General features: G+C 45.4%; 1 protein-coding gene across 1 annotated transcript in view; it reads right to left on the bottom strand.

Annotated features, from left to right (window-relative positions):
* The window catches only part of ELMO1 (engulfment and cell motility 1), a 395,692-nt gene that overhangs the window by 283,783 nt on the left and 88,156 nt on the right, over positions 1-23,753 (bottom strand). Inside the window, exons 3-4 of the mRNA XM_048510558.1 lie at positions 9,326-9,366; positions 6,931-7,003 (exon numbers count right to left, since the gene is read on the bottom strand). Coding sequence (XP_048366515.1) covers positions 6,931-7,003; positions 9,326-9,366 — 114 coding nt within the window. The remainder of the gene's footprint in view (positions 1-6,930; positions 7,004-9,325; positions 9,367-23,753) is intronic.

The raw sequence follows: 23,753 nt of genomic DNA, 5'->3' as shown, positions 1-23,753 counted from the left end.
ACTAAAACTAAAATGAGGATTTATCATAGATCTGACTGCCTTGGTAAAAGAAGGTCAAAATATCAATGAGCCCTTTAGGGGAAGGACAGTACAATAAAAATAATAAATCATATTAAGAAAATACTACAAAGTTGTAAGCTAGGCATGTTACAGTGTCCTACCACTAGCAGTTAGCATTTAAGATATACCATTAACATTTTATTTCTGCATATTTTGGCACTAACTAAATTAGCACACCAGTCCCTGAAGTGCAGGGTTTGTTATAAAAATTTGCTCCAATTTGCTAAAAGTCTTCTCACTCACAAAGCAGAGCCACAGCACTGAAAGTACCCTGGTGAATTCTCAAATACTCATTTCGACAGCTTGCATTTTAATTCTTAGGAATTTCCATGAAATGTGCTATACTTCAAAGAGAAAATTTCAGTGGCAGGTTGCTCGCCAGGACTTGTGGAAAGGGGGGGGGGGGCGTCATTTTCAAAACTGTTAATCAGAATACTGCATTCACCACACATATCAATCAATCGGAAATGTAAGACCCCTAATATGCATGAGGAACAAATGTCGGGGAGGGGGAGGTAGTAATTGATAGCAAGGACAGCATCCAGCTTTCTTCACTGGGCAATGAGCTACTTTTTCAATTCAGCAGATGCTCTTCCAGTAAGGGGTACCCTGATGCCAGGATACTGAGGCCAATAAAAATGTTATCCTTTTGTCCTATGTGGGGATGCTACCAGGTGGTTCAGCCAGTGAGCAAGGGAAATAAACACAGCGTATAAAACTGCTGTCAGGGAAGGGAGGTTTCTGTCACTTCATCTGCTTGATTAGGAATGGCCAGACTGAAGAAGTCATCATCATTGATACAGCTATTAGTTGATGAGCAGTCATCTCAAAGTTTGCTTATTGTTTAAAGTTTCAGGACCAATAATTTGGAACATGTTTTTGTATAGAACAGAACTGTTAATCATGCTGAGCCCTGTGGGGAAAGGGTGGGATGCAAATCCAGTAAATAAACAAATAATGTATGCCCAAATAAAAGAACTGGTTACTCATGCAATTGAACCTGAATTGAATTGAGGGTTGGGTACTCATATAGTTGAACCTGATGAGGCAGTCTTTCTTACGGTCTCCTTCTAGGTGGAAAGAGGCAAAAAGACACCTCTCCCCATACACCTCAGTCCAAAGTGGGATTTCTATACAGAAACTCCCCTCACATATAACTGGCCTTCCCCCTCATACATGTATGGCCTGTGGGAGGAAGAAACTCAGCACTGCACCGAGTCTCTATCCACAATCAGGTGTGTATGCAGTGGTGGGATCCAAAAATTTTAATAACAGGTTCCGATGGTGGTGGGATTCAAACAGTGGCACCGCCGCACACACACACCTCCAGTCCCCATTGGGCAGGAAGGTTGCTTTAGTAACCCCTTCTCGACACTCAGAAAAAATTAGTAACCGCTTCTAGAGAAGTGGTGGTTGGATCCCACCTCTGTGTGTATGTGTATGGCCATTTGTGAATCTCAGCACCATCTTGAAGACTGATAGCACAAGCCACGTAGGTCAATGATGCCAGGGACCCCTCACTTGCACTATGAAACTGGCTTGAGCACTGAGCCTGCTTCCATGCACCTTGCTGGGTCAAGGCCTCAATTAAAACAACAATATGGAGCCCACAGATCTGTTCTGCTGGCAGGGGTGCTCAGATCTGTCACCTAGAGCAAGGGTGTCAAATTCATTGGTTACGAGAGCCAGATGCAACATAAATGTGACTTGGTGGGCCAGGTCCAGGGGGAGGGAGGGAGGGATGATGGATGATGGATGATGGAAAGATGGATTAGATGGATTAGATGGATTAGATGGATGGATTGGATGGATGGATGGATGGATGGATGGATGGATGGATGGATGGATGGATGGATGGATGGATGGATGGATGGATGGATGGATGGATGGATGGATGGATGGATGGATGGATGGATGGATGGATGCATGCATGCATGCATGCATGCTGTTTTCTGCTGTATGTATGTTTTATGGGTCAATCGACTGCAACAATAAATCTTATCTGTATCAAATTGGATTTTAGAATTTAAAAAAAAACAGCTGTTGAGGGAACTGCATACATGTAGCCCCTGGTCTTTTCCAGCACTGGTGCCAGGAGGACCTTTTGATTTGAGATTCAGAAGACTGGAGCCTAGGACTTCTGAAGGAACCACTGACCTATGTCATCTTCTATGGCTAAACCCACATAACTGCCAAGGGAGGAGGAGGAAGAGGAGGAGTAGTAGTTTGGATTTATATCCCCTCTTTCTCTCCTGGAAGGAGACTCAAAGGGGCTTACAATCTCCTTTCCCTCCCCCTCCCCAACGAACACCCTGTGAGGTGGGTGGGGCTGAGAGAGCTCTAAAGAACTGTGACTAGCCCAAGGTCACCCAGCTGGCATGTGTTGGAGCTAATCTGGTTCTACAGCAAAAGTGGCAGAGCAGGGAATCAAACCCAGTTCTCCAGATTAGAGTGCATCTGCTCTTAACCACTACACCATTCTCAAGCATAGGTGCATGCCAGAGTCATTATGTAGGTCTGAACTATGATGCAATGCAATCCGAGTCAAAGAATTTGCCAGAAGCCAGCATGCACTATGAACAGCATTTCTACTTGAGCAGCATTTCTACTTGAGCAGCCATTCAGAAAAAAAAGGAAGTGGTAGCAAGAGACGCTTTATTTATCTAACAGCCAAAAATGTGTACGTCGCACTTACTTAGGTTTCCTGTCTGCTGCCTCCCAACAACATCTTGATCATGAACAAATGCAAAAAGAGAAACAAAAAAGCCCTCGCCAGAAATTGACTATCTGAATCTGAGTTGCGATAATTTGCAAAGTGAGGGAAGGGGTTGACAGCACTAAGACTTTTTCGTGTGCTCCCTTCCCTCCCCAGGTTACACTTGACACCAGAGAAGAAATAACCAACAGCAATACCTCAATTATATGGTGAAACTGCTTCTGGGAGGGAGAAGGGTGTTAGAAACTTGCCTCCTTAAACATGCTGTCATGGAGAAAATCCAAAAAAGAAAACCACTGCACACAAAAAACATTCAAACTTTGTTCAGCTGTAACATCTGAGCAGGAGTCAACAATCCATCAGCAAGCCTTCAAGAAGCATCTTGTTTGCTTGTGCAATCCCAGTGATCCTGTCCTTTCTCCCCTCCTTGGTTGATATGTCCAGGTTTGAAGCAAATCAAAACCTGTTATTATAACCAACACAACAAAATAGGGTTGGTTCTTCGTTCGGAACGTTGATTTTCAGACAAAGATCAATCTACTTTGGGGGCTTCTGTTTCACCGAGAAAGGACAAAAAGATGTTTTGTGTGTTGGGATACAGCGGCGAGCCATCATTTTCCACAAAATTGAATTAATTCTCCGCTCGTGAAGGAAGGAGAAGGGGCACACAAGGTGGCTTGAAGCTTCTGCAAAACTCACTTACGCAATGGCAAAATGAGGCAAGTTTGGAGATCAAAAGGAGGGATCAGGGCCTAGCTATCAGCTTGTCATGACAATTTTCCGCCTGTGTGATTGTTGTAGGCGAGAGAACAAACATGCATCCGCCACCACATCCAACCATACACATACATCCCTCCAATCTGAAGCTGGTGATGTCCATTACAGTATCACCATACCATCTGCTATTTGTGTAGATTAATCTTCAAAACGAGCTTTGATATCTCCTCAAGCAACCCAAACCTTCCCTCTGGGTTGCCTGCTTCCCACTTGGAGAACTGTGGGAATATAGTCTGACCAAAAGTAACACCCAGTGGACTGCACCACCTTTCCCAAAGAGTCATGAGCACTGGCGTAATGCCCATTGGGCAAGGTGGGCAGCTGCCCAGGGCACCACCTTGTGGGGGGCATCAAAATGCAGGGTTCGTTTTTGGGTATTTTTAGTGGTTTTCCATTTTTCGCCTGCAGGAGGTGCAGTTTTTAGGCTAGCGGCACCAAAATTTCAGCGTATCATCAGGAGACTGTCCTTATGCTACCCTCTCCAATTTTGGTGAGGTTTGGTTCAGGAAGTCCAAAGTTATGGACTCCCAAAAGGGGTGCTCCCATCGCCCATTGTTTCCAATGGGAGCTAATAGGAGATCGGGGCAACAGTTTTGAAGGTCCATAACTCACCCTGGAACCAAAACTGGCACCACCATAAACTCCCTGGGGTGTATCATTAGGGCAGTCTCCTGATGAGACCATGAAAGCTTTTGAGACTGTGCCTTCAGGAAATGTGCCCCCCCAAGTAGCCTGCAACCCCCATTGACAGCAATGCAGAAAACTCAATGCAAAAAACAAAGATTCTTGGGCAAATTTCTTCGGGATAGTTCCTGCAAGGGGGTGCATTTTGACGTATCAGCAAAATCTCAAAATTTCAGGGGTATCATCTGGAGACTGGGTCATGATGGGTGACTTTCTTTGAAGTTTGCAAGTTTCTGGATTCTAGGGGGTCCAAAGTTATGGACCCTCAAAAGGGTAGCCCCCATCTCCTTAGCAAAGAATGGGGGATGGGGCACCCCCCTTGAACCAAACCTCACCAAACACTGAAATTTTGGTGCTGGTATATCTAAAAATGCACCCCCTGCAAGCACCAATGTCCTGGTTCAAAAAAAAAATTGGTTGTGGTGGAGTGGCCGCCCATGGGGGGGGCATCCAACTCAGGTTTTGCCCAGGGCTACAGTTTGCCTCATTATGCCCCTGGTCATGAGCAATAAGGACTAGACAACATCAGTTTACCAACAACAGTGGCTAAAAGGGAAGCTCCACACTCAAAGACAATAAATCTCTGAACACCACTGCTAGGAAGCCCCGTCAGAAGAAGGACCTTGGCCTCTCTGCCCTGTTGTTGGCTGTCCAAATTAACTGGTCTGCCAAACAGGCTTGTCTGCCGAACAGACTTGTAGCTTCGCGCCTGCCACAGCTGCCGAGTTTCCCTCAGGTAAGTGAGGGAGAACAGGATTCTTTTTAAAAAATGGCAGTTGCGCCGAAGTGGCTCAAATCATGCCAAAAAAGTTCAGCATGATTCAGAATCTGCATTTCAGCTCCCTTTAAGTTGCCAGCTTTTTTTTCAAATAAAAAAAAAAACAGAAAAATACCAATCAGCCGATTATGCACAGTGTCGGGTGCATGATGGGCGCAAAAGTTTGTCGCAGCAAGGTTTCTTATACAGACCAATTTCCTGGAGCCCCACTTTTGCTTTCCATTAGCTCCGTGGCAAGCTAGACAATTCTAGAGTGACTTTTAATTTGCTTCACGGCCAGAGCGAGTGAACTTGCCAGTGAGCACAACTTTGACCCAGACATGTTTCCTCTGCCATGGCCAGCCTACCTAGCTCTGCTCTTCCCACCCCCTCGCACTGCCATCCATGACTTCCCTCTCACCACTTGTTCCATGTTGCCAGCTCCTTCTCTAAATACTCATACTGAGATCTCGATATAACAACAACAACAACAACAGACAGCTGGCTTTTACATGGAACAGGACAAGTAGGGGCCCTTTTTATCTCCACCCCACCTCCCCCACTTTGCTTCCGCCCTCTCCAATGATCAGGAGGGCTTTTTGCAACTTTATTTGTATTTGTATTTTAAAACAATTTTCCTGGCTGCAGCAGCAGGAAGGAGAGAGAGACAGAGAGTGTGGAGGGAAAAGGAGGAGGATCTAGCACATGTCTATTTATGCCTATTAAAGGTTAATAAAGATAAAGATAAAGATCTAGCACGTGGTCCCCTTCTTCGGCAGCATGTGGTCCAGGGGACTGCTTTGCTTCTTTCTTTAGCGGGGGTTACATTGGGAAAGGGGCTACAACATCGATATACCTGCTATCACAGGTATATCAATGCAAATGCAAGCCCTTTATCTTGCAACTATGGGTAGGATGAGATCTGTGTCTTTAGGAGGAATTGATGGGCAGAGTTCAGAGAACCAGGAAAAGTTGCAGAGGTCCATTGAGACCAAGAAGAAGAGGAGTTTGGATTTATATTTCACCTTTCTCTCCTATAAGGAGACTCAAGGTGGCTTACAAGCTCCTTTCCACAACAGACACCTTGTGAGGCAGGTGGGGCTGAGAGAGTTCCGAATAACTGTGACTAGTCCAAGGTCACCCAGTAGGAATGTAGGAATGCAGAAACACATCTGGTTCACCAGATAAGCCTCTACCACTCAGGTGGATGAGTGGGGAATCAAACCCGGGTTCTCCAGATTAGAATCCACCTACTATTGCGCACTGTACCATGCTAGCTGTTGGGCAGGTAGACAATGTCTCCTCGCTTGCAGTGAGGAGACCATATTACAGCCTCACTGTGCAGCTAAGAGCCACAAAGTAAGTGTTTCATGCATAATTGATCAATAGGTATTTTGGGGCTTTTCGCTGGTTCAGCTTTGCCGAACGCACACCCTTATCGGCACATAAATAAAGCATGTTGTTTCAAGCATTTATAAAGAACCAGCCTTCCCGCTTGATACATTAAAATTTATTTTGAACCGATGCAAACTTAAAAACATTCTTTAGCCCTCCCAATAACAGCTGTACTGAAAGTGTTTTTTAAAAAAAACCTGTATCAAAGATCCTCCACGATTACTGAGTCCTCAATCAGCAACCAATTCTAGCCAGCATGTGGACTTGCCCAATTAAGATCTTGGCTAGAAAGCACTCCAGTGGACTAATTCTACTTCAAGGCCCAAAATTATCCTACAACGTTGCCACCAGAGTTCAGACCAAGAGAATGAGGCACAGTGAATCCATTACTACTCGCTTGGATCTCAGAAGTGGGAAAATGAAGATAATAATGCAATTTTCCTCTACATTAGCTCTGACTGGATTGTCAGCATGAAAAGCGTTTTAAAAACAAACAAGTGAGCAAACAGCACACTTTGAGTGGGGGGAAAAAGATCCCTACCTTTTCGGTGATGTAGAAATTGGAGCTATCAGCATGCTGCAGGGCATAATACTCGTGGTTAGAAAGAGACCACCTGAAAATACACAAATAAGTTCATCAGTGAAATGGACATGGAAAAACTACAATTCAAAATTAACACTCAGCTTTGCCTTTCTTAAAGGACTGAGCAGTCCGCATGAAGGGTCCCACGCACAAATTAGAAGTTCTTATTTATTTATAGCCCACCTTTCACGCTGAGCCTGCAGCTGGATTACACGTGTAAAACAATGTGGTAAGCCCAGGATCACACAAATTAGAAAGACTAAAAAAAAAGTACCAGATGTAGTATATCATAAACTATGCACAATATAATGGGCTTTAAAAAGTGGAACTTAATTCAGAAGGAGCAAGCTAGCACACAGTAAACAATGGAATAGACCAGTCATATTCTCCATCTAAAAATACCCAACATTCCATTACAGTACATTCTTATTCCTTTATAGAAATGCTTTCCTGAACAATTCTGTTTCGCCTTGTTTGCAGAATGACCGAAATGTGAGAGCCTTCCTGAGGTCCTCAGCAATGACGAGGGGAGGCACCCTCTCCCACCCCGAAACACCCCTCCCTCACCCCGCCACACCCTGGCCCCGCCCCTGACATGTGACTGCAATGGCAGTGCCCAGGGCAAGCCGCCCCAGATGTCCCCACTGCAGCTACACCTCTGGCCCTTAGGCAGGCCATTCCACAGAGAAATGCACGGGCGTGACTTACTGTGGCTGCGTTGAGTCCCAGGTCCAGGGGGAGGCAAAGAGGTGGCATGCGCACTAGCCACATGGTGCTCTGGGTGAAGAGCAGTGCATGCCGGGCAGCATGGTCTTGAAACATGGCCTGGCCGGGCAGAGCAGCTGCTGCTGGACATTTAAGGCCAGGGTGTCCCTAACCTCTTTCCAAAGTCACTTAGTTTGCAAAGGAGAACAGGGATTCAAGGTCCCAGTCTGAAACTCTAACCATTACACTGCACTGGCTTTCTGTGGGGTGGGCTGTTGCTGAACAGGAGTGAGCAGCCAGAACTGCGTGGGTCAAATGGTTTGAGTAGCATCAAGTTGCCTGTTGGTTGCCACCAGTCCTAGCCACAATTAGTCCTCCCTCGAAGGCCAAAACTGCCCCTCTCTTTGCCAACCAAAACCAAGCAGATACCACGCCTGGAATGCTAGCTAAATCGTTGTGGTTGCCTAGCAGCACCCTGAGGACCGCTGTTGGCCTCTTAAAGTTACAGGTGCTCCTTTCATAATGTTGTTTTAAAATGCTCAATTTTTTTAAAGATTTCAGATTTTCTGCAAACCTCATGGGTTCACTGCTCCAATCACCAAATTTAAGTATCCTCCGATTTGGTGGACTGGGCTATTAGTATATAGACATAGGAGAGATTGCAAGACTTGCAGAAGCCATTATACTTTTTGTTATATACTGGAATAATTTCCAAAACAATATACGAGTATTTTCCTTAGTGTCATGGATTTATCAGCGTGTTGTGTAAGTTTTTGAAAAAAATTAATAAGAAAGTAAGAGAAAGTAGCAGTACAATGAAAATCTCTTCCAAATTTGTCGTTCAGTAACATACTGAACAATTCATCCTCATTACATGTGAAACTCACCACTAGGCTCCAGCGAATTGTTGATGGGCCCAGAGGAAGAGAGCAGAGCATTATGGGGAGGCGCCCACGTGCCTCCCAGTTCCTTATCTGTTGTGACGTGAAGTTCAAAAGAATGGGACAGATCCTGCTTGGGGAGCTCTATATAATCATCTTGTCTAAGTATACCAGAGCCACTACAGCCGACATGAATTTCATGCCTTAACTTCGACATATTAATTTAAGCAGCCACTGAGCATATGAAAGCCCCGAGGAAATTCAGTGTATAAACATTCCAAGAAAGTGGCCACCCACCATCATATACCAAGTTCATTTGGGGGGCACGTCACACTACATCTCACCTTTTTAGATTCTGTCATCATGTACTGAAAGCTACATGGGGCACAATATATCTAGGGGCCAGCCACTGGCTGAGAGCCAACACACTCAGGTTTTTGCCAAGAGTTTCCCAGCGGTGCCACACAGCTCACGGCTGTGGGAATTGGCCACCTTGTCCTATTAGAAACTCATCCTTCCCTCTTATCCACCCACAAAATGGATGAAATAAAACCAAAGACTAGGCTCCAAGTCTTCTAATGTTCCCAGCAGAACATAAATTATAGTCCTTTTGCCTCAGTATACGTTTATACTTCAACTTGTAAAGACACAGCAGATTTGATGATCAGTCTCTTGGCAGAGATTTAAATAAACCCACAAAGGGGAAAATCTTGTTTCAAAGCTATTTATTTTGAGAATTGAAAGAAAGCACAACAAGCAGAACTTACCCATCACAGACTTCCTTTATTATTGCAGACAATGGCTTTTTCTGGAAATAAAAAAAGAAACATTCTTTGTATCAGACCCACACAGCATTGACTATAGTGCATGTACCCCCAAAAAACCCAAGTGCTTTTCATTTAAATAAAACAAGGTAGTTATTCCTACATAGTTATCCACAGATAAATAAAGCTGGCATACATGGATTTAAAAATCTACGTGGTTGACAGTGCATGATTCTAAACTCAGCTATGCCCATGACCTCACGAAGTTCCCTTAACTGAGCCATTTTCTTATTTCCTACATTCATTATGGAGCATAACATTATGGAATGTACAGTGATCCATACAGGCTGTAATTATAATCTATACAACATGATCTATAAGAGCCCTGTGGCAAAGAGCGGTAAGCTGTGGTACTGTAGTCACAGTATAGAAACCAGCAACAGGAAACCACCACAGCCAAGTATGGTTTCTGCCCTTAAGTACCGCTCAGCAGGCCACCAGATAACATCCAGAATATGTATGTGGAGTAGCTGGGCTGTGACAAAGGGAGTAACGGAGAGTGTGATGCAGAGGCTAGAGCAGTGTCCCCAACCTATTTGAGCCTGTGGGCACATAGCAAGGTGAACATAGCAAGGTGGACTGTCAGGGGTATTGTATCTAGGAGGTTGAGATGCATTCCTAGCTCAATGTAATTGCTATACATTATCACTGCCGTTCTTGGACATTCTTGCCTTTATCTTTGTTTTATGGCTTCACATGCTGAGTAGATAACTAGGCTTCCCCTGACAATTTGGTCTCATGGGAAGCAGGATTGTTTCCATTATCTTGAGGGGGCAGGATGCCAGGTGGCTCTCTGTCTCTGTCTGTCACCGACCTTGGGACGCTTCAGCTCCAAACTAACTCTTTCTCACATTTCTTGGGAAAATGGGACAGGGGATTAACATCAGAATAAGGGGGATAGCAAAAGCCAGGTTTGCCAGAACTGGCTTTGTCAAGCTGGGTGCTACGATGTCTGTCTGTCTGTCTGTCTGTCTGTCTGTCTGTCTGTCTGTCTATCTATTTATTTATTTATTGTTTGGACTTTTATACCGCCCCATCCCCGAAGGGCTCTGGGCGGTGTACAGTATAAATACAATATTAATATAGATAAATAACTAAAACCATTAAAACAGCGATAGCAACGATAAGAACAATAATAGAGGCGTCCGACTAACCCCATTTTTAAAAATTCTCCCCGGAGGAGGAGGACAAGTCCCAAGATGACAGGCCCAGATGTAAAGGGCCAACTGGGGGGGGGGGGGGCGCGATTCAGCGGCTGGTCCCTCCAAAGGCCCGGCGGAACAGATGTCTATCAATAAACGCTACTGATCAACAATACAGACCTCCTGATCAACTTACTGATCAACAATACAGAATTTGTTTATTGCTTCAAGGTTCAAGACCTAACATGGACACAGTAACAAAATGGCTGCTGCAGGAAGCCGAGCCAGCCACAGAATGATTGCCACTGCATACTTTCTGTGACACAGAGTAGATCCTCATGTTACAGTGGCAGCTGCTGCCAAAACAACACTTTTAATAAATCTGCATGGCCAATCAAATCTCCAATAGTCAATCAGAAGGCTTGTGGGACTTCTACTCCTTGCTGGAGCCCTATTTGGTTTCACCTGGGTCCTAAAAACATTTGGTAGGTGCCAGAAAAGGTGTCAGTGGATCCCTGGATTAGACTGTAGAACCAGGACCTGGAAGACTTAGGTGGTTCATGCAGTGGTGTAGTGGGGGAAGCACAGAGGCGCTGGAGCCCTGGGAGTTACTTTCTGGGGAGTGCAATAGAGGGGTTGGGGAGAACCATGCAACTGATCTGAGCTCTTGGAGGAAGGACACGGTAATGGCACATTGATAGAATTCATTCTAGCGGTGGGTCATGAATACCATTTACCACGCATGACCTTTTTGCTTTTCCTGCAAACTAGGTGCTAACCCCAAGAATACAGCTGGCATATCCCTCCCTCCCTGCATGAGCTTCCTTTCTGAGTTACAGCAGATGGCCATAAAGCAGAGCCATGAGGTGCTCTCACAGATCTTCTGGTGAAAGTACCTTATAAGCATCCAGTTTGGACACTGGAAAGGATCTTGCAGTGAGAAAAGCATCTTGGAGAGGTCAGGGAGAGAAGCTATAGGAAGGGAAGCAGCAGCAAAGATTCAGCTCCCCTTGTCCATGTGTCCCTTTTGCTTCAAAATTCAGACCTCCCATCTAGAGGCGTAGCAAGGGGGGAAAACGCCCAGTGCACTGGTGCATCCTCTGCCCCCGCCCCGCCCCGGAATTCCCCCGGAACGCCCTTGCCACACCCACACAGGGGTGTGTGCCCGGTGCATGGCCCCCCACTTCTCCCCGGAGCTACGCCTCTGCTCCCATCAGCCCTTGACATGCGCCAGATTTAAACAAAGAGGTCTGCCACTGCTGCATCCAGTTTTGGCCCTCAAGCTATGGGACCAGACTGCCCATTCTTCTTCCTTCACTAATATTTGACTTCAACACAGGATGCAGCCTTACAATACACAACTCATTGGTTCTATCATCAATCATAGAATCAGAGAGTTGAAAATAGCCATACAGGTCATCTAGTCCAACCCCCTGCTCAATGCAGGATCAGCCCAGAGCATCCCTGACGTGTGTTTGTCCAGCCACTGGTTAAAGACTGCTAGTGAGGGGGAGCTCACCGTTTCCCCAGGCAGCCAATTCTATTGTTGCACAAATCTTACTGTAAAAAAAACATTTTTCATAATATCCAACTGGAACCTTTCTCCCATCATTTAAACCCATTATTGTTAATCCTATCCTCTGCTGCCAAAAGGAACAGCTCCGTCCCCTTTCCACGCATGCAGAATAATGCACTTCCAATCCACTTTCGCAATTGTTTGCAAGTAAATTCTGCCATTCCGCACAGTTGCAAAGTGCATTGAAAGTGGACTGAAAGTGCATTATTCTGAATCTGCGGAAGGGGCCTAAGTGACAGCCCTTAAAATATGTAAAGAGAGCAATTATATCTCCTCTCAATCTCCTCTTTTCCAGACTAAACACCCCAAGTCCCTCGGCCTTTCCTCATAGGGCTTGACCTCCATCTGCTACCTGGTCCTTTTAATTGCAGATGCTAGAGATTGACCCTGGGACCTTCTCTGTGCAAAGCAAGTGCTCTAACATTGGGCCACAACCTCTCTCTTACTGCCAACAACTGTTTTTATATTCACCAATACTAAAAATGCATAACCTTAACAGTTCCATCTTTCTGTAACACTTTAAAAAGGTACCTTTGTCAATCATGTTAATGCTGTAACTGGTTATGCCCTGACAATCAGTGCATGCTTTCTAACCGCCAAGGTAGACAAAAAATAAAACCTCAGAGACCAGCAGAAACATTTTCCAGAACGAAGCAATTTGTAAACAGCTTCAGTTTTAAGCTGTCTTTCATACTTCCCCACAACCACCATGCATGCATCATGCCCAAAGTGTGTTTTGAATACAGAATGCAGCATAACCAGTACCGATGTACCGAAGCACGGCTTTCTCCTGCATATACAGATGCATACGCACATCTTCTACCCTCTCAAATTATCCGCTAAAAGGCCATAAGGATGTCAGCAGAACACATTCTCTGCTTCCCCACAGATCTGCGATGCAGCAAGTCTGCAGGAGAACATATGGTCTAGTTGAAGTGAATTTTGTCGGGTTGATGGTCCCAAAATAGAAGGAACACTGTCTGGTCTGGAGATGTCACCACATCTTGAACACCACCACAAACACACGCATGCGTCCCCTTGGAGGAAAAAAGGAAAAAACAAACACACACAAAACCAAGACCCATTTGTCTAAAAGAAAATGAGAGATTGTCATAGCGATGAGGTCGTTTGATTGCAAGAAACAAACAACTCTGGTCTGTTCTGCTTAACAAAGGCTGAGTTTGTGACTGTGATCATTTTGGCAGGGGGGGGGGTGGAGAGAGAGAGAGAGAGAGGGAACTGTTCCAGGATCGCATTTACCTGCTTGCATAAACCTCCCAATGCAGAACTTCTTCACCCCAGCACTACTTTCAAGAAATCAACCCTCCAAACTCACCAGCCCATGATTATACCCATCTTAGAAAGCCAAAATGCAACCGTATTGCAGTCAAATGTCAAAAGGATGAAACTGTGTTAGGAAACATCTGGGGCTCCTGTCATATTTCTCTGGGCAGGAACATGGCTTAAATTGTTGGCACAAGAAACCTCCCAAGTTATTCCCTGGAGTTGTCCTCTTAGGAATGAGCAACAGGAACCATCTGGAGGGCTTGAAGATCCAGAGCAGTGGCTATTTTCATTGAAGCAATTAAAAACTGAGGAGAGGTTTAGAGTTACCCTTTCAAAATTGAATATGGGGTCCAGTATGCCTTAAAAATGGCTGCATGAAGTGGGAGGAAGAAAGCGGAAATTATATCTAAAAGCTAAGGGATGTTCCAGGAGGGTCAAAACATCTGCACAATGGGGCCAGCCACGGCTAGGATATATATTTCTACCAATGTGTCCTATCCTACAGTTTCTGGATTTGTCAACATATGCAGAGAAATCTGGGTTTGGAAACATTAAAAAGGTCCAAAATCTGAATCAAAAGTAAGCATTTTGGACTGGAAAATAATCCCAATATTGTGGCAGTGACTTGTGACTGCAATAAGATGGGGAAAGGGGGAAGAAAAATCTGTGGGGCTTGCAGTGGAAGGTGAGTGAGGAAAAAGAGATGGGACCAAAGGCAGCAAAGGGGGAAAGTGGAGTTGAAGGTAGCTGGTGAGCAGCAAGAGAGTGGCCAAAGGGTAGGGAAATTGGTCCGTTTCAAGCAGTGAAGAATGGGATTGCTGCTCACCAGGGAGTCCCCATGGGTCCTCCTTTTGTTATTCCTAATTGTAAAACCCTCTGTAATGAGGTTTGCAGGTCTCCCACAGTCACCAGTGGGGGATGGGAGGTAGGGCTGACAGATCTAGGTTGGGAAACCCCTGGAGATTTGCAGATAAAGTCCCGGGGAAGATGGGGACCTGAGTGGGGTACAATACCACACAGTCCTTCCTCCAAAGCAGCCATTTTCTTTAGGGGAACAGATCTGCAGTCTGGAGTTGAGCTGTAATTCTGGGAGATCTCAAGGCCCCACCTGGAGGCAGAAAATCCTATATGTGTTGCAAACCATAATACAAATCCTAGCCATAGGTGTCAAACTCGTGGCCCTCCAGATGTTATGGACTACAGTTCCCATCACCCCCTGCCATCTGGAGGGCCACAAGTTCGACACCTGACTAGACGATCTGTTTACATGTCTCGGCACGCTCTGAAAAACAGAAGAAGCTTATCCACGAGGAGCCAGACCGGATGATACCGTGTCCCTGAGTCCTCCACAGGAGGACGACATGATTTTGTAGGTGCAGAGCTGCCCGAGCTGATCTTCGGGATACGCCCTTAGAATACCCTCAGCTGGAGGTCTGGACGGACGGGAGCAGTTTTATGCTAGAGAGTAAGCGGCTGTCAGGGTGTGCGGTAGTCACTCAAGACGAAACTCTGGAAGCGCTTCCCCTCCCTGCTCACATGTCCGCCCATCGCATGCGTGCAAGAGTGAGTGGCTCTGCTCAGGGCCACCGCCACTTATTGCTCATGATTTACATATGTAAAACATTTTCCACTGATTCACCGTCGTTATGCTTTTTGGCGAATTGTGAAGTCCCATGCATATGCGGAGCTCTGGCACCAGCGAGGTCTTCTAACGGCAGGGTATTCTAAGGGCGTATCCCGAAGATCAGCTCGGTAACAATTTTGGAACCTGAATTTTTACTTTTCAAAATGCTGTGGTGGGCTGATCCTGTGGGGGGATATTGAGCCTTCTCAGGAACACGTTACTTCAAGATGCAGCCTAGAACTATCTCACTGAATTGATCCTGAGGCATGCAGGGGGTCTTAGGGAAAGAGATGACGATGAGGGAGACAAGGGAACTCTAGAGCAGGAACTGGGCCTTCGTCTGCTGATCGACATGATGTCCTGGTTCAGGAACTAAATTCATGCAGACTCTAACTTTAAACAGACGAGGACAATGTCAAAACAAAAGCCTTCACTTTCAAGGTGGAAGGATCAGCCGCCATCGCTTTTACTTAGCAACGACTGAAAATAAATTGGCACAGTTCTTTGGAGACGGTACAACGTGATATTATCTTTTAGGGACTACTGAGCACATTACAGATACTTGATCCCTAGAGTGAAAGAGCCCTTGAAAGTTAACAAAAACACGAGGTCAAGAAAGTAATGATATCCTCCTCATCTGCCTGTATGTTAACCTCTCATGAAAAAAAGCCTCTCTTGTTTTGTAAGGGTTTTTTTTGTTTTTGTTTTTAGATTACCAGAGCAAGACAGAAACAACTGTAAGAAAAAAACTTAGGTTACTCCAGGAAAGCTTCTACAGCATCCACCTTTCTATGGCTTCCCTCAGAGTTACATAACTTGTGGCGGCAAAGTAGACCTTGGCGAGCAAAGCAATGAAGATCAAGAACATTACACAAGTGTTACTGCAACACACCCCACATACAACGTTCAGCCCCTAAAGCCAACAAAAGAGTCATTGCATATGGAAAGGGAAGGATAGCTATTCTCTTCCCCTACTGGGAACAGTACATTGAAAATCCTATTGTGAGCATCAACTGCCTGAGGTAAAAAAGAAAAATGAGGAAAAACAGATCCTTCCGCTTCAGAACTAAGTGCAATCTGATGCATTTTAATTGTAATGGGAAGCTGAGCAACCAGGCCCTTTTAATCAAAAACAGGTGATAAAAAGACCTCTCCTCATTCCCCTCCCCAAACGCCATGACCCTCTCCCCCCACCCCACAAAACCCTAGTCCACAAGCCATTTCAAAACACAGCAACCTTTCTAATCCAACTGTAAATATTTGCCCGGTGTCAAGGAGAATGGAGAATGGTTGTTCTTCATTATGTTAATCTCCCACTCAGTTTCACAGTCTGCTCTACTGCACACCATGGTTTTAAAAAGTACGCTATTTTAATGCTTCTTAAAACAAAAGCAAGGTGACGAAAAACCACAGCTCTTGAACTGCGTGTGGACAAAGGCACAGTGCCACAAAAGTGACCCCTAATGCTGGAAAGCGGCCCAAAGGTGATGACAGAAATGCCCTAGCCTTACCACACTGGGAAGGCACATGAGCATCATGTGGCTATGATGTCGGGTGCAATCCCACCAACATTTGTTTGGGCCCGCTATGATCCTGTACGTTGTAGTGATCATGTGTAGAGCCTCAAAGAAGGCATATGCCCACTGGCAGGCAAATGCACACATTTAGACCTTTATATTCCATTTTATTCCCCAGTGGGGACCCAAAGAGTCTTACATGATTCTTCTCTTCTCCATTTTATCCTTGCAATAATCCAGTGAGGTAGGTTAAGTCAGGTGTCTTTGACTGGTCCAACAACAACCAGCAAGCTTCCAAGGCAGAGTGGGAATTTGAACATGGGTCTCCCAGTTCCTAGACCAGGGGTCTGCAACCTGCGGCTCTCCAGTTGTTCATGAACTACAATTCCCATCAGCCTTGAGGGGAGCTGATGGGAATTGTCAGTTCCACTGAGCTATCTGGAATTAGCAGGTACTGATTACCATGGTGGCAAACCTTTGGCACTCCAGATGTTATGGACTGCAATTCCCAACAGCCCCTGCCAACATGGCCAATTGGCTTATGTTGTGGCGGGGGGATGATAAGAAATTATGTAGAATCCTACAACTATCTGGAGTAAGGATTTCCACTACTGTCCCCTAGAACTCAACACTCTACCTCAGTGGTTCCCAATGCATAACCTGAGGGTACACGTCAGAGCATTTGGGTTATGTGAAAAAAAATGTAATTAATTTGCTAATATGAGGGTACAGTTTTAGGGAAATTAGTGAAAAATGGTTGGGACCTATGGCTCTACCACTACAGCACACAGGTTTTACTATATTTGTAAATTGTTCCATCTTCTGAATGCTCAGAGTAGCTTTCATGAGGTTCCCAGTGGTCCACTATGGAGGCCCTGATCCAGCCAACCCCTGGTCAGCTTCAACACAGCTGAAAAACTGAACGTTCCGAGTCCTTTTGCTAGTCCACACACCAGTTAGACACAGGACAACAGAGCTCTCCTTCTCTCCTCCTCAAGTATGCCATATGAAATACCAACCTCCTCTTCCGCTACTCCAAAGTCACCCAACGTATGTGCGTGAGGAGAGGGTCAAATTGCATGGCTGTCAAAATATGCTATTTCCTTTTTCTAAAAATCCAGATCTGCACAATTTAGGATTCACCAAGCTGAATGCAGTTTACCTGCTCCATGATTAAAAAAACACATTTCCCTTGTTTTGTGCAATTCCAGACAATTTCTTGAGCCACCACCCGCCCACCCCCACAATGGCACACCAAACGTGGCTTGTGTGTGGTATTCGCGTTGCAAAGCAAAATTTGCAGGCAGACAATAGTTAATGATAGCTATTTTAGTATAGGATGTCAAATCACATCTTTCATTTCTCAGATTACTATTATTCATGGTTGAAGCTGCCGCCTCTACATGCCTGCATCAGAGATATTTGGAAATGCGGATCAGACAGATACTCCAGAAAATACATGATCAATACCTGTATTCTTGGAGAGTGCTCTTTTGTTCCTCACTGGTCAAGGGACAAAATTATCAGATTCTCTTGTGGATTGCTATGGTTTATTACAGTGTTTCTCAACCTTCCTAATGCCGCGACCCTTTAATACAGTTCCTCATGTTGTGGTGACCCCCAACCCTAACATTTATCCATTTTACAGATGGAGAACACTGATGCAGAGAGTCTTAGGCGACCCCTGTGAAAGGGCCGTTAGACCCCCAGGTTGAGAACCGCTGGCTTATTATATACTTCATATTACCTAGCAAGACAGGTGTCCAATAATAGGAAAAAGTGGCGTAATCATGTTACCCTGTTGCAGAACATAAACACAAAGAGTTCTATAGCACCTGGACTTAGTACTATAATAAATTTGGCACAGCTGAGCACTAAATGCTGCGGGCATAGAGAAGAGGAAGCAGCTCAGATGGTCACGGCTGGGAGTGAACAGGGAGACAAGCTGTGTTTCCATAAAGATCACTATTCACTCCAGGAGGGAGTGATCTATTTGCCTTTCCAGAATGCACACGAAAGACCAATCCAATAAAAGCAGATACCGAATGCCACCGGAGACTCATTGTTACTTTTCCTTCCAAATGAGCTTAATTTTCTCAGCGCAGCTTGACTGGAACCGGGGGTGAGAGGAGTTCCATTGCTTCTCAGACAAGATCATCCCTACTCTATAACCCAAATGGGAGGCAGAGGTTCTGAGTCAGCAATCCCCTACCCTCCAGCTTCAAACATAAACGATGACATTTTTAAAAAATCTAAATCTGTTATCTTGGCCTTCAAAAGAACTTAATGCCTTGCCAGTAAAACAGACCATTAAGTCTACCTGGACAGCTATTGTAAGGTAGGATTTGACACAGAACTATTTACCCTATATATCAGCACTAAGTAGATTATGCACCTCAGAATTTCCTTCCTGGTAAGCAGCACAGCATGAGACCGATAATTAATTTGCAGAACTGTCATATAAAGGACTAAGGGAAAAGCTGAAAGAATTCAGCACGTGTTTTTTGGAAATGAAAGGAGTTAAACATGATTCTGAAAATGCACACTCCTTTTTTGTTTTGTTATGGAGCGGGGGGTCTTTTTGGGTGGGACGACTATGAGTAGATCCCCAGGGCTAAATTATGACTGAAGCATTAGGCCAAAATGCAAACAAGATTATCTTGTAATTAAATACAATCATCCATGGGTACAGGAACCAGACAATTTAACAAAAGCAATGTCCTTAAACTTACTGGGCATAATTTGTTCAGAAGGTCTGTGGGGTAAGGTTTGGTATGGGGTTTTTTTAAGTGTGAGGGGAGGAATGAGTCCACAGGAGGGCAACCAAAACGGTAAAAAAAATCTGGATTCCATGCCCTATGAGGAAAGTTTTAGTGAGCTAGGTATGTTTAGTCTGGAGAAGAGAAGGTTAAGGGATGACATAATAGCTATCTATCAATCAAACTTTTATTAGGTATCAATAATATAAGCGAGATAACAAACTGAAACATTTGAACCCCATTAGTTGGTTAATACACTAGTTAAAAATTCAGCGACTAGTTCTATTACGGTTAGTTATAACGGTAGCTTCCTCCAGCTTCTGTACCATTGTGTACTGAATTAGTGGCAACAGCTTCCCAACTCTACCTTTCTGGAGTAATACACCTTTATTTTGGTCACACCCAGAAATTTACCTGGCCACACAGGGATTCCCCTAGTCCAGGGGTAGGGAACCTGCGGCTCTCCAGATGTTCAGGAACTACAATTCCCATCAGCCCCTACCAGCATGGCCAATTGGTAGGGGCTGATGGGAATTGTAGTTCCTGAACATCTGGAGAGCCGCAGGTTCCCTACCCCTGCGCCTAGTCCTTGAGGAATTTACCAGACTGCCCTAAAAATCTTTGGCAAAATGCCAACCCCAGCTGCAATTCTTACATCTGTAAAATTCTCCATCTGTAAAATGGATAAATGTTGCAGCGTCAGGAGTTCATTATAACCTACAAGGAATATCCACAACTCCCTCTTCAGTATAAGACGCATCAAATCCTCAAAGTCCTCATAGGTGTAATACTGAAGATCCTATGTAGGAGCAGCTACTACATAACTAGGCAGAACATAATCTGGATTACATTTGAGGAGCTGGGGGTATAAAGGACCTTGCTGTAGGCTGGTCAATTGCTAAGCACCCAGAGTCTGATTATTGATGCCCAGTGACCAGCTGGAGCAGGAAAGTTCTTAGGGAGGTCCCATCAGTGGAACCAGTAACAGCCATCAGCCTCTGGGGTCCACCTCACACTTGATCTGCAAGAGAAGACCGAGGAAGAGCCACAGCACTGGATCTCAGAGCAGGAAAACAACAATGAACGTGATTTTTTTAACACCACAAGTTCAGATCAAAGAGTTTAAATGACTTGACAATGTGGGATGGAGTGTCAAGAATGCTAGTGGTCAGCACTGGTTTCCTAAGAACTGCATAACAAATTGCACTGCTCCAAAAGAACAACTGAGAGATGGTTTTGGATCTCTTTCCAAAACTTTATCAGCAGGAAACGGGTGTTTTGGCCAAAGAAGAAGAAGAAATTGGAATTAAAACCGGCCTGTAAGGAGTCTCAAGGTGGCTTACAAACTTCTTCCTTTCCACAAGAGGCACCTTGTGAGGTAGATGGAGCTGAGAGAGTTCTAGGACCAGCAGGCTTCGTGTGTAGAAATGGGGGAACAAAGCCAGTCCATCAGATAAGAGCCCGTCGTTCATGTGGAGGAGTGGGGAGTCCACTCGGTTCTCCAGATCAGAGTCCACCTGCTCTTAACCACTACACCACATTGGGTCTCTGAAGACATTTTATATCTGGAGCAGTACATTTTGAGAATGGGAATGGTATTAGCTCCTAAGCACTGGATCAAATTTGCCCAGGTCTGAACTTAGGGTGTGTGGTTAAATAATAATTGCCCTCACATTTGTTCTAGCCACTATGATTCATGTGTGTGTAAAGGGCCAACAAGTCTCAGCTGACTTAGGGCAACCCCATAGGGCAGTGGTGGCGAACCTTTGGCACTCCAGATGTTATGGACTACAATTCCCATCAGCCCCTGCCAGCATGGCCAATTGGCCGTGCTAGAAGGGGCTGATGGGAATTGTAGTCCATAATATCTGGAGTGCTAAAGGTTCGCCACCACGGCCATACGGTTTACAAGGCAAGAGACATTCAGAGGTGGTTCACCACAGCCTTCCTCTGCATAATAACCCAGCATTCCTTGGTGGTCTCCCATCCAAATACTTGCCAGGACTGGCCTTGCTTAGCTTTGTCAGACCTGATGAGATCTGAGCCATAGAGGATTAGAAGGGGCAGGAATTTCCTTTTCCGGGAATTCGACTGTCTATGAAATCTACAAGAGCTCTTTACAGTGACCGACTTGATCAGAAGATCACCAGTGAAGCCAGTTTTACTGTTTACCTCTTCGTTACATCCCCTCTTTCTTTCATGGAAATCAAAGCAGCTTGCACAGGACTCCCAAACTGATCTAATGTCAATTCCCTGGATCAGACAACAAACCACTTGATAGTTTTCAAGGATTTTATTGACAGCCTTGCAAGGAACAAAGGAAGACGATTCTGGCAAAAAGGTGCCAAATAGTTGATAATATGGTTAGCATACACCCCACCCCCACATGGGAGCAGGGGAGCACAGAGAGGCCCAGACTTGAGGCCCATCCCAGCCGTAGACTCCCAAGGCCAGACCATTAGATAGCAAAGCACCTGCAAAAGCGAAAGGAACTCTCCACATCTCCCCCTCCCAACAAAGCAGACCGGACATCTATGCAGACGTTGATCAGACACTGCTTTGCCAAGCTTTAGCCAGGGTGTGGCACCAAATATCTTCAGATCACAGCCCAGAGGCGTAGCTCCAAGGGGATAAGGGGTGCGTGACACACCAGGGGTGCGCTCCTGCGGGGGTGGGGCGTGGCGGGGTGTTCCAGGGATATTCTGGGGCGGGGTGGAGGATGTACCAGTGCACTGGGTGCTTTCCCCTCTTGCTATGTCTCTGCCACAGCCACAGCCTACTTGGAGGTATAGTTCTAGGACAGTGGCTCTCAACCTTCCTAATGCCGCGACCCTTTAATACAGTTCCTCATGTTGTGGTGACCCCCAACCCTAACATTTATCCATTTTGCAGATGGAGAACACTGATGCAGAGAGTCTTAGGCGACCCCTGTGAAAGGGCCGTTCGACCCCCAAAGGGGTCCCGACCCCCAGGTTAAGAACCACTGTTCTAGGGCAACCAAGTTCTAAGACAGACCTGCACAACATGAACATTCCCCAGTCACATGCATCCAAGACAGCCTTGTACTGCAACAGCTAGCTAGCTAAACAGTACCATGTGCTTGATACATACCTTGTTTCTTCAACCAGGCAAGCCACTAAAATGGGGTTTTTCACACACTTGATGAGGCACAAAACACATGACTGGCATGCTACATGTTACCCCCAGGCTCCATATTACACAAGACGTGTAGAAATTATTGCTGTCACCTGCTGAATAACAACTGTTTCATAATGACGCAACATCTGAACCATTAAATAGACATAAATTGTATGATAAGGTAATGAGTTCCAAAGGAATGCCAACTTCAAGTCCAGGCTGCTGCTGCCTTCTCCTCCTCTAAGAAGAAACTTTCAGCCTGATCGTGCGACGAGTCTTTCTCGGCCACGCTAGAACATCTTAGATCTCACGTACTTGAAATATTGCATACAGTCACAAAGCAGAATGAGTTCCACAACACCCACACATGTCCTTGATCTCAGCATTCTCTCCCTTTGCCAGTGTGGTGTAGTGGTTAAGAGCAAGGGCACTCTAATCTGGAGAACCAGGTTTGATTCCCTGCTGTGCCACTTGAGCTGTGGAGCCTTATCTGGGGAACCAGATTAGCTTGTGCACTCCAACATATGCCAGCTGGGTGACCTTGGGCTAGTCACAATTCTTTGGCGCTCTCTGCCTCACCCATCTCACAGGGTGTTTGTTGTGGGGGGGGGGGGAAGGGAAAGGAAATTGTAAGCCCCTTCGAGTCTCCTTGCAGGAGAGAAAAGGGGGGTATAAATCTGAACTCCTCTTCTTTTTCTTCTTCTTTGTATGCTCTTCTGTTTTCCATGAACACATGGTCAGTAATTTTATTTAGGAGGTGACTACCCACAGTGTGTGTGTAAATGCTTTCAAGTCACAGCATACTTACAAAAACCCCTCACAAAGGGTTTTCAAGGCAAGAGAAGTTCATAAGTGGCTTGCCACTGACTGCCTCCTGGCCACCAGGACTTCCTTGGTGGTCTCTCTTCCAAGTATTACCCAGGGCTGACCCTGCTTAGCTTCTGAGTTCCTTCAAGATTGGACTAGCCATGGCCATCCAGGTCAGGGTACTGCCCACAATACATACTCACAGGTTTATCCACGCAGTTGCCAGGTCTCAAGCTTCGGCCTGAAGTTTCAGGGCTTTACCTCTGCAGAGGACAACCACAGATGCAGGCAAAAGGTCAGCGGCAAGAACTACCTTACCGCAGCCACACAGTTCGGAAAATCCACAATAGACTTTCTTGCAAGCCATAAAGAAAAAATGAGTTAAACCCCAAGGAGAGGAGTCAGAAGCAGGGTAGCAGGCTACTTTCCACTGGGCAGGCTCCCCTCTCTCTCCCCGAAAAGAATTTTCTTCGATTCTGAAGTTTTAAGCACCTCCTCCCCCTCCCCCTCTATTTTGCTAT

This window comes from Sphaerodactylus townsendi, linkage group LG11 (genome assembly GCF_021028975.2).
Source record: "Sphaerodactylus townsendi isolate TG3544 linkage group LG11, MPM_Stown_v2.3, whole genome shotgun sequence".
In the NCBI taxonomy this organism is placed as follows: Eukaryota; Metazoa; Chordata; class Lepidosauria; order Squamata; family Sphaerodactylidae; genus Sphaerodactylus; species Sphaerodactylus townsendi.
This window is presented reverse-complemented; position numbering and strand designations above follow the sequence as displayed.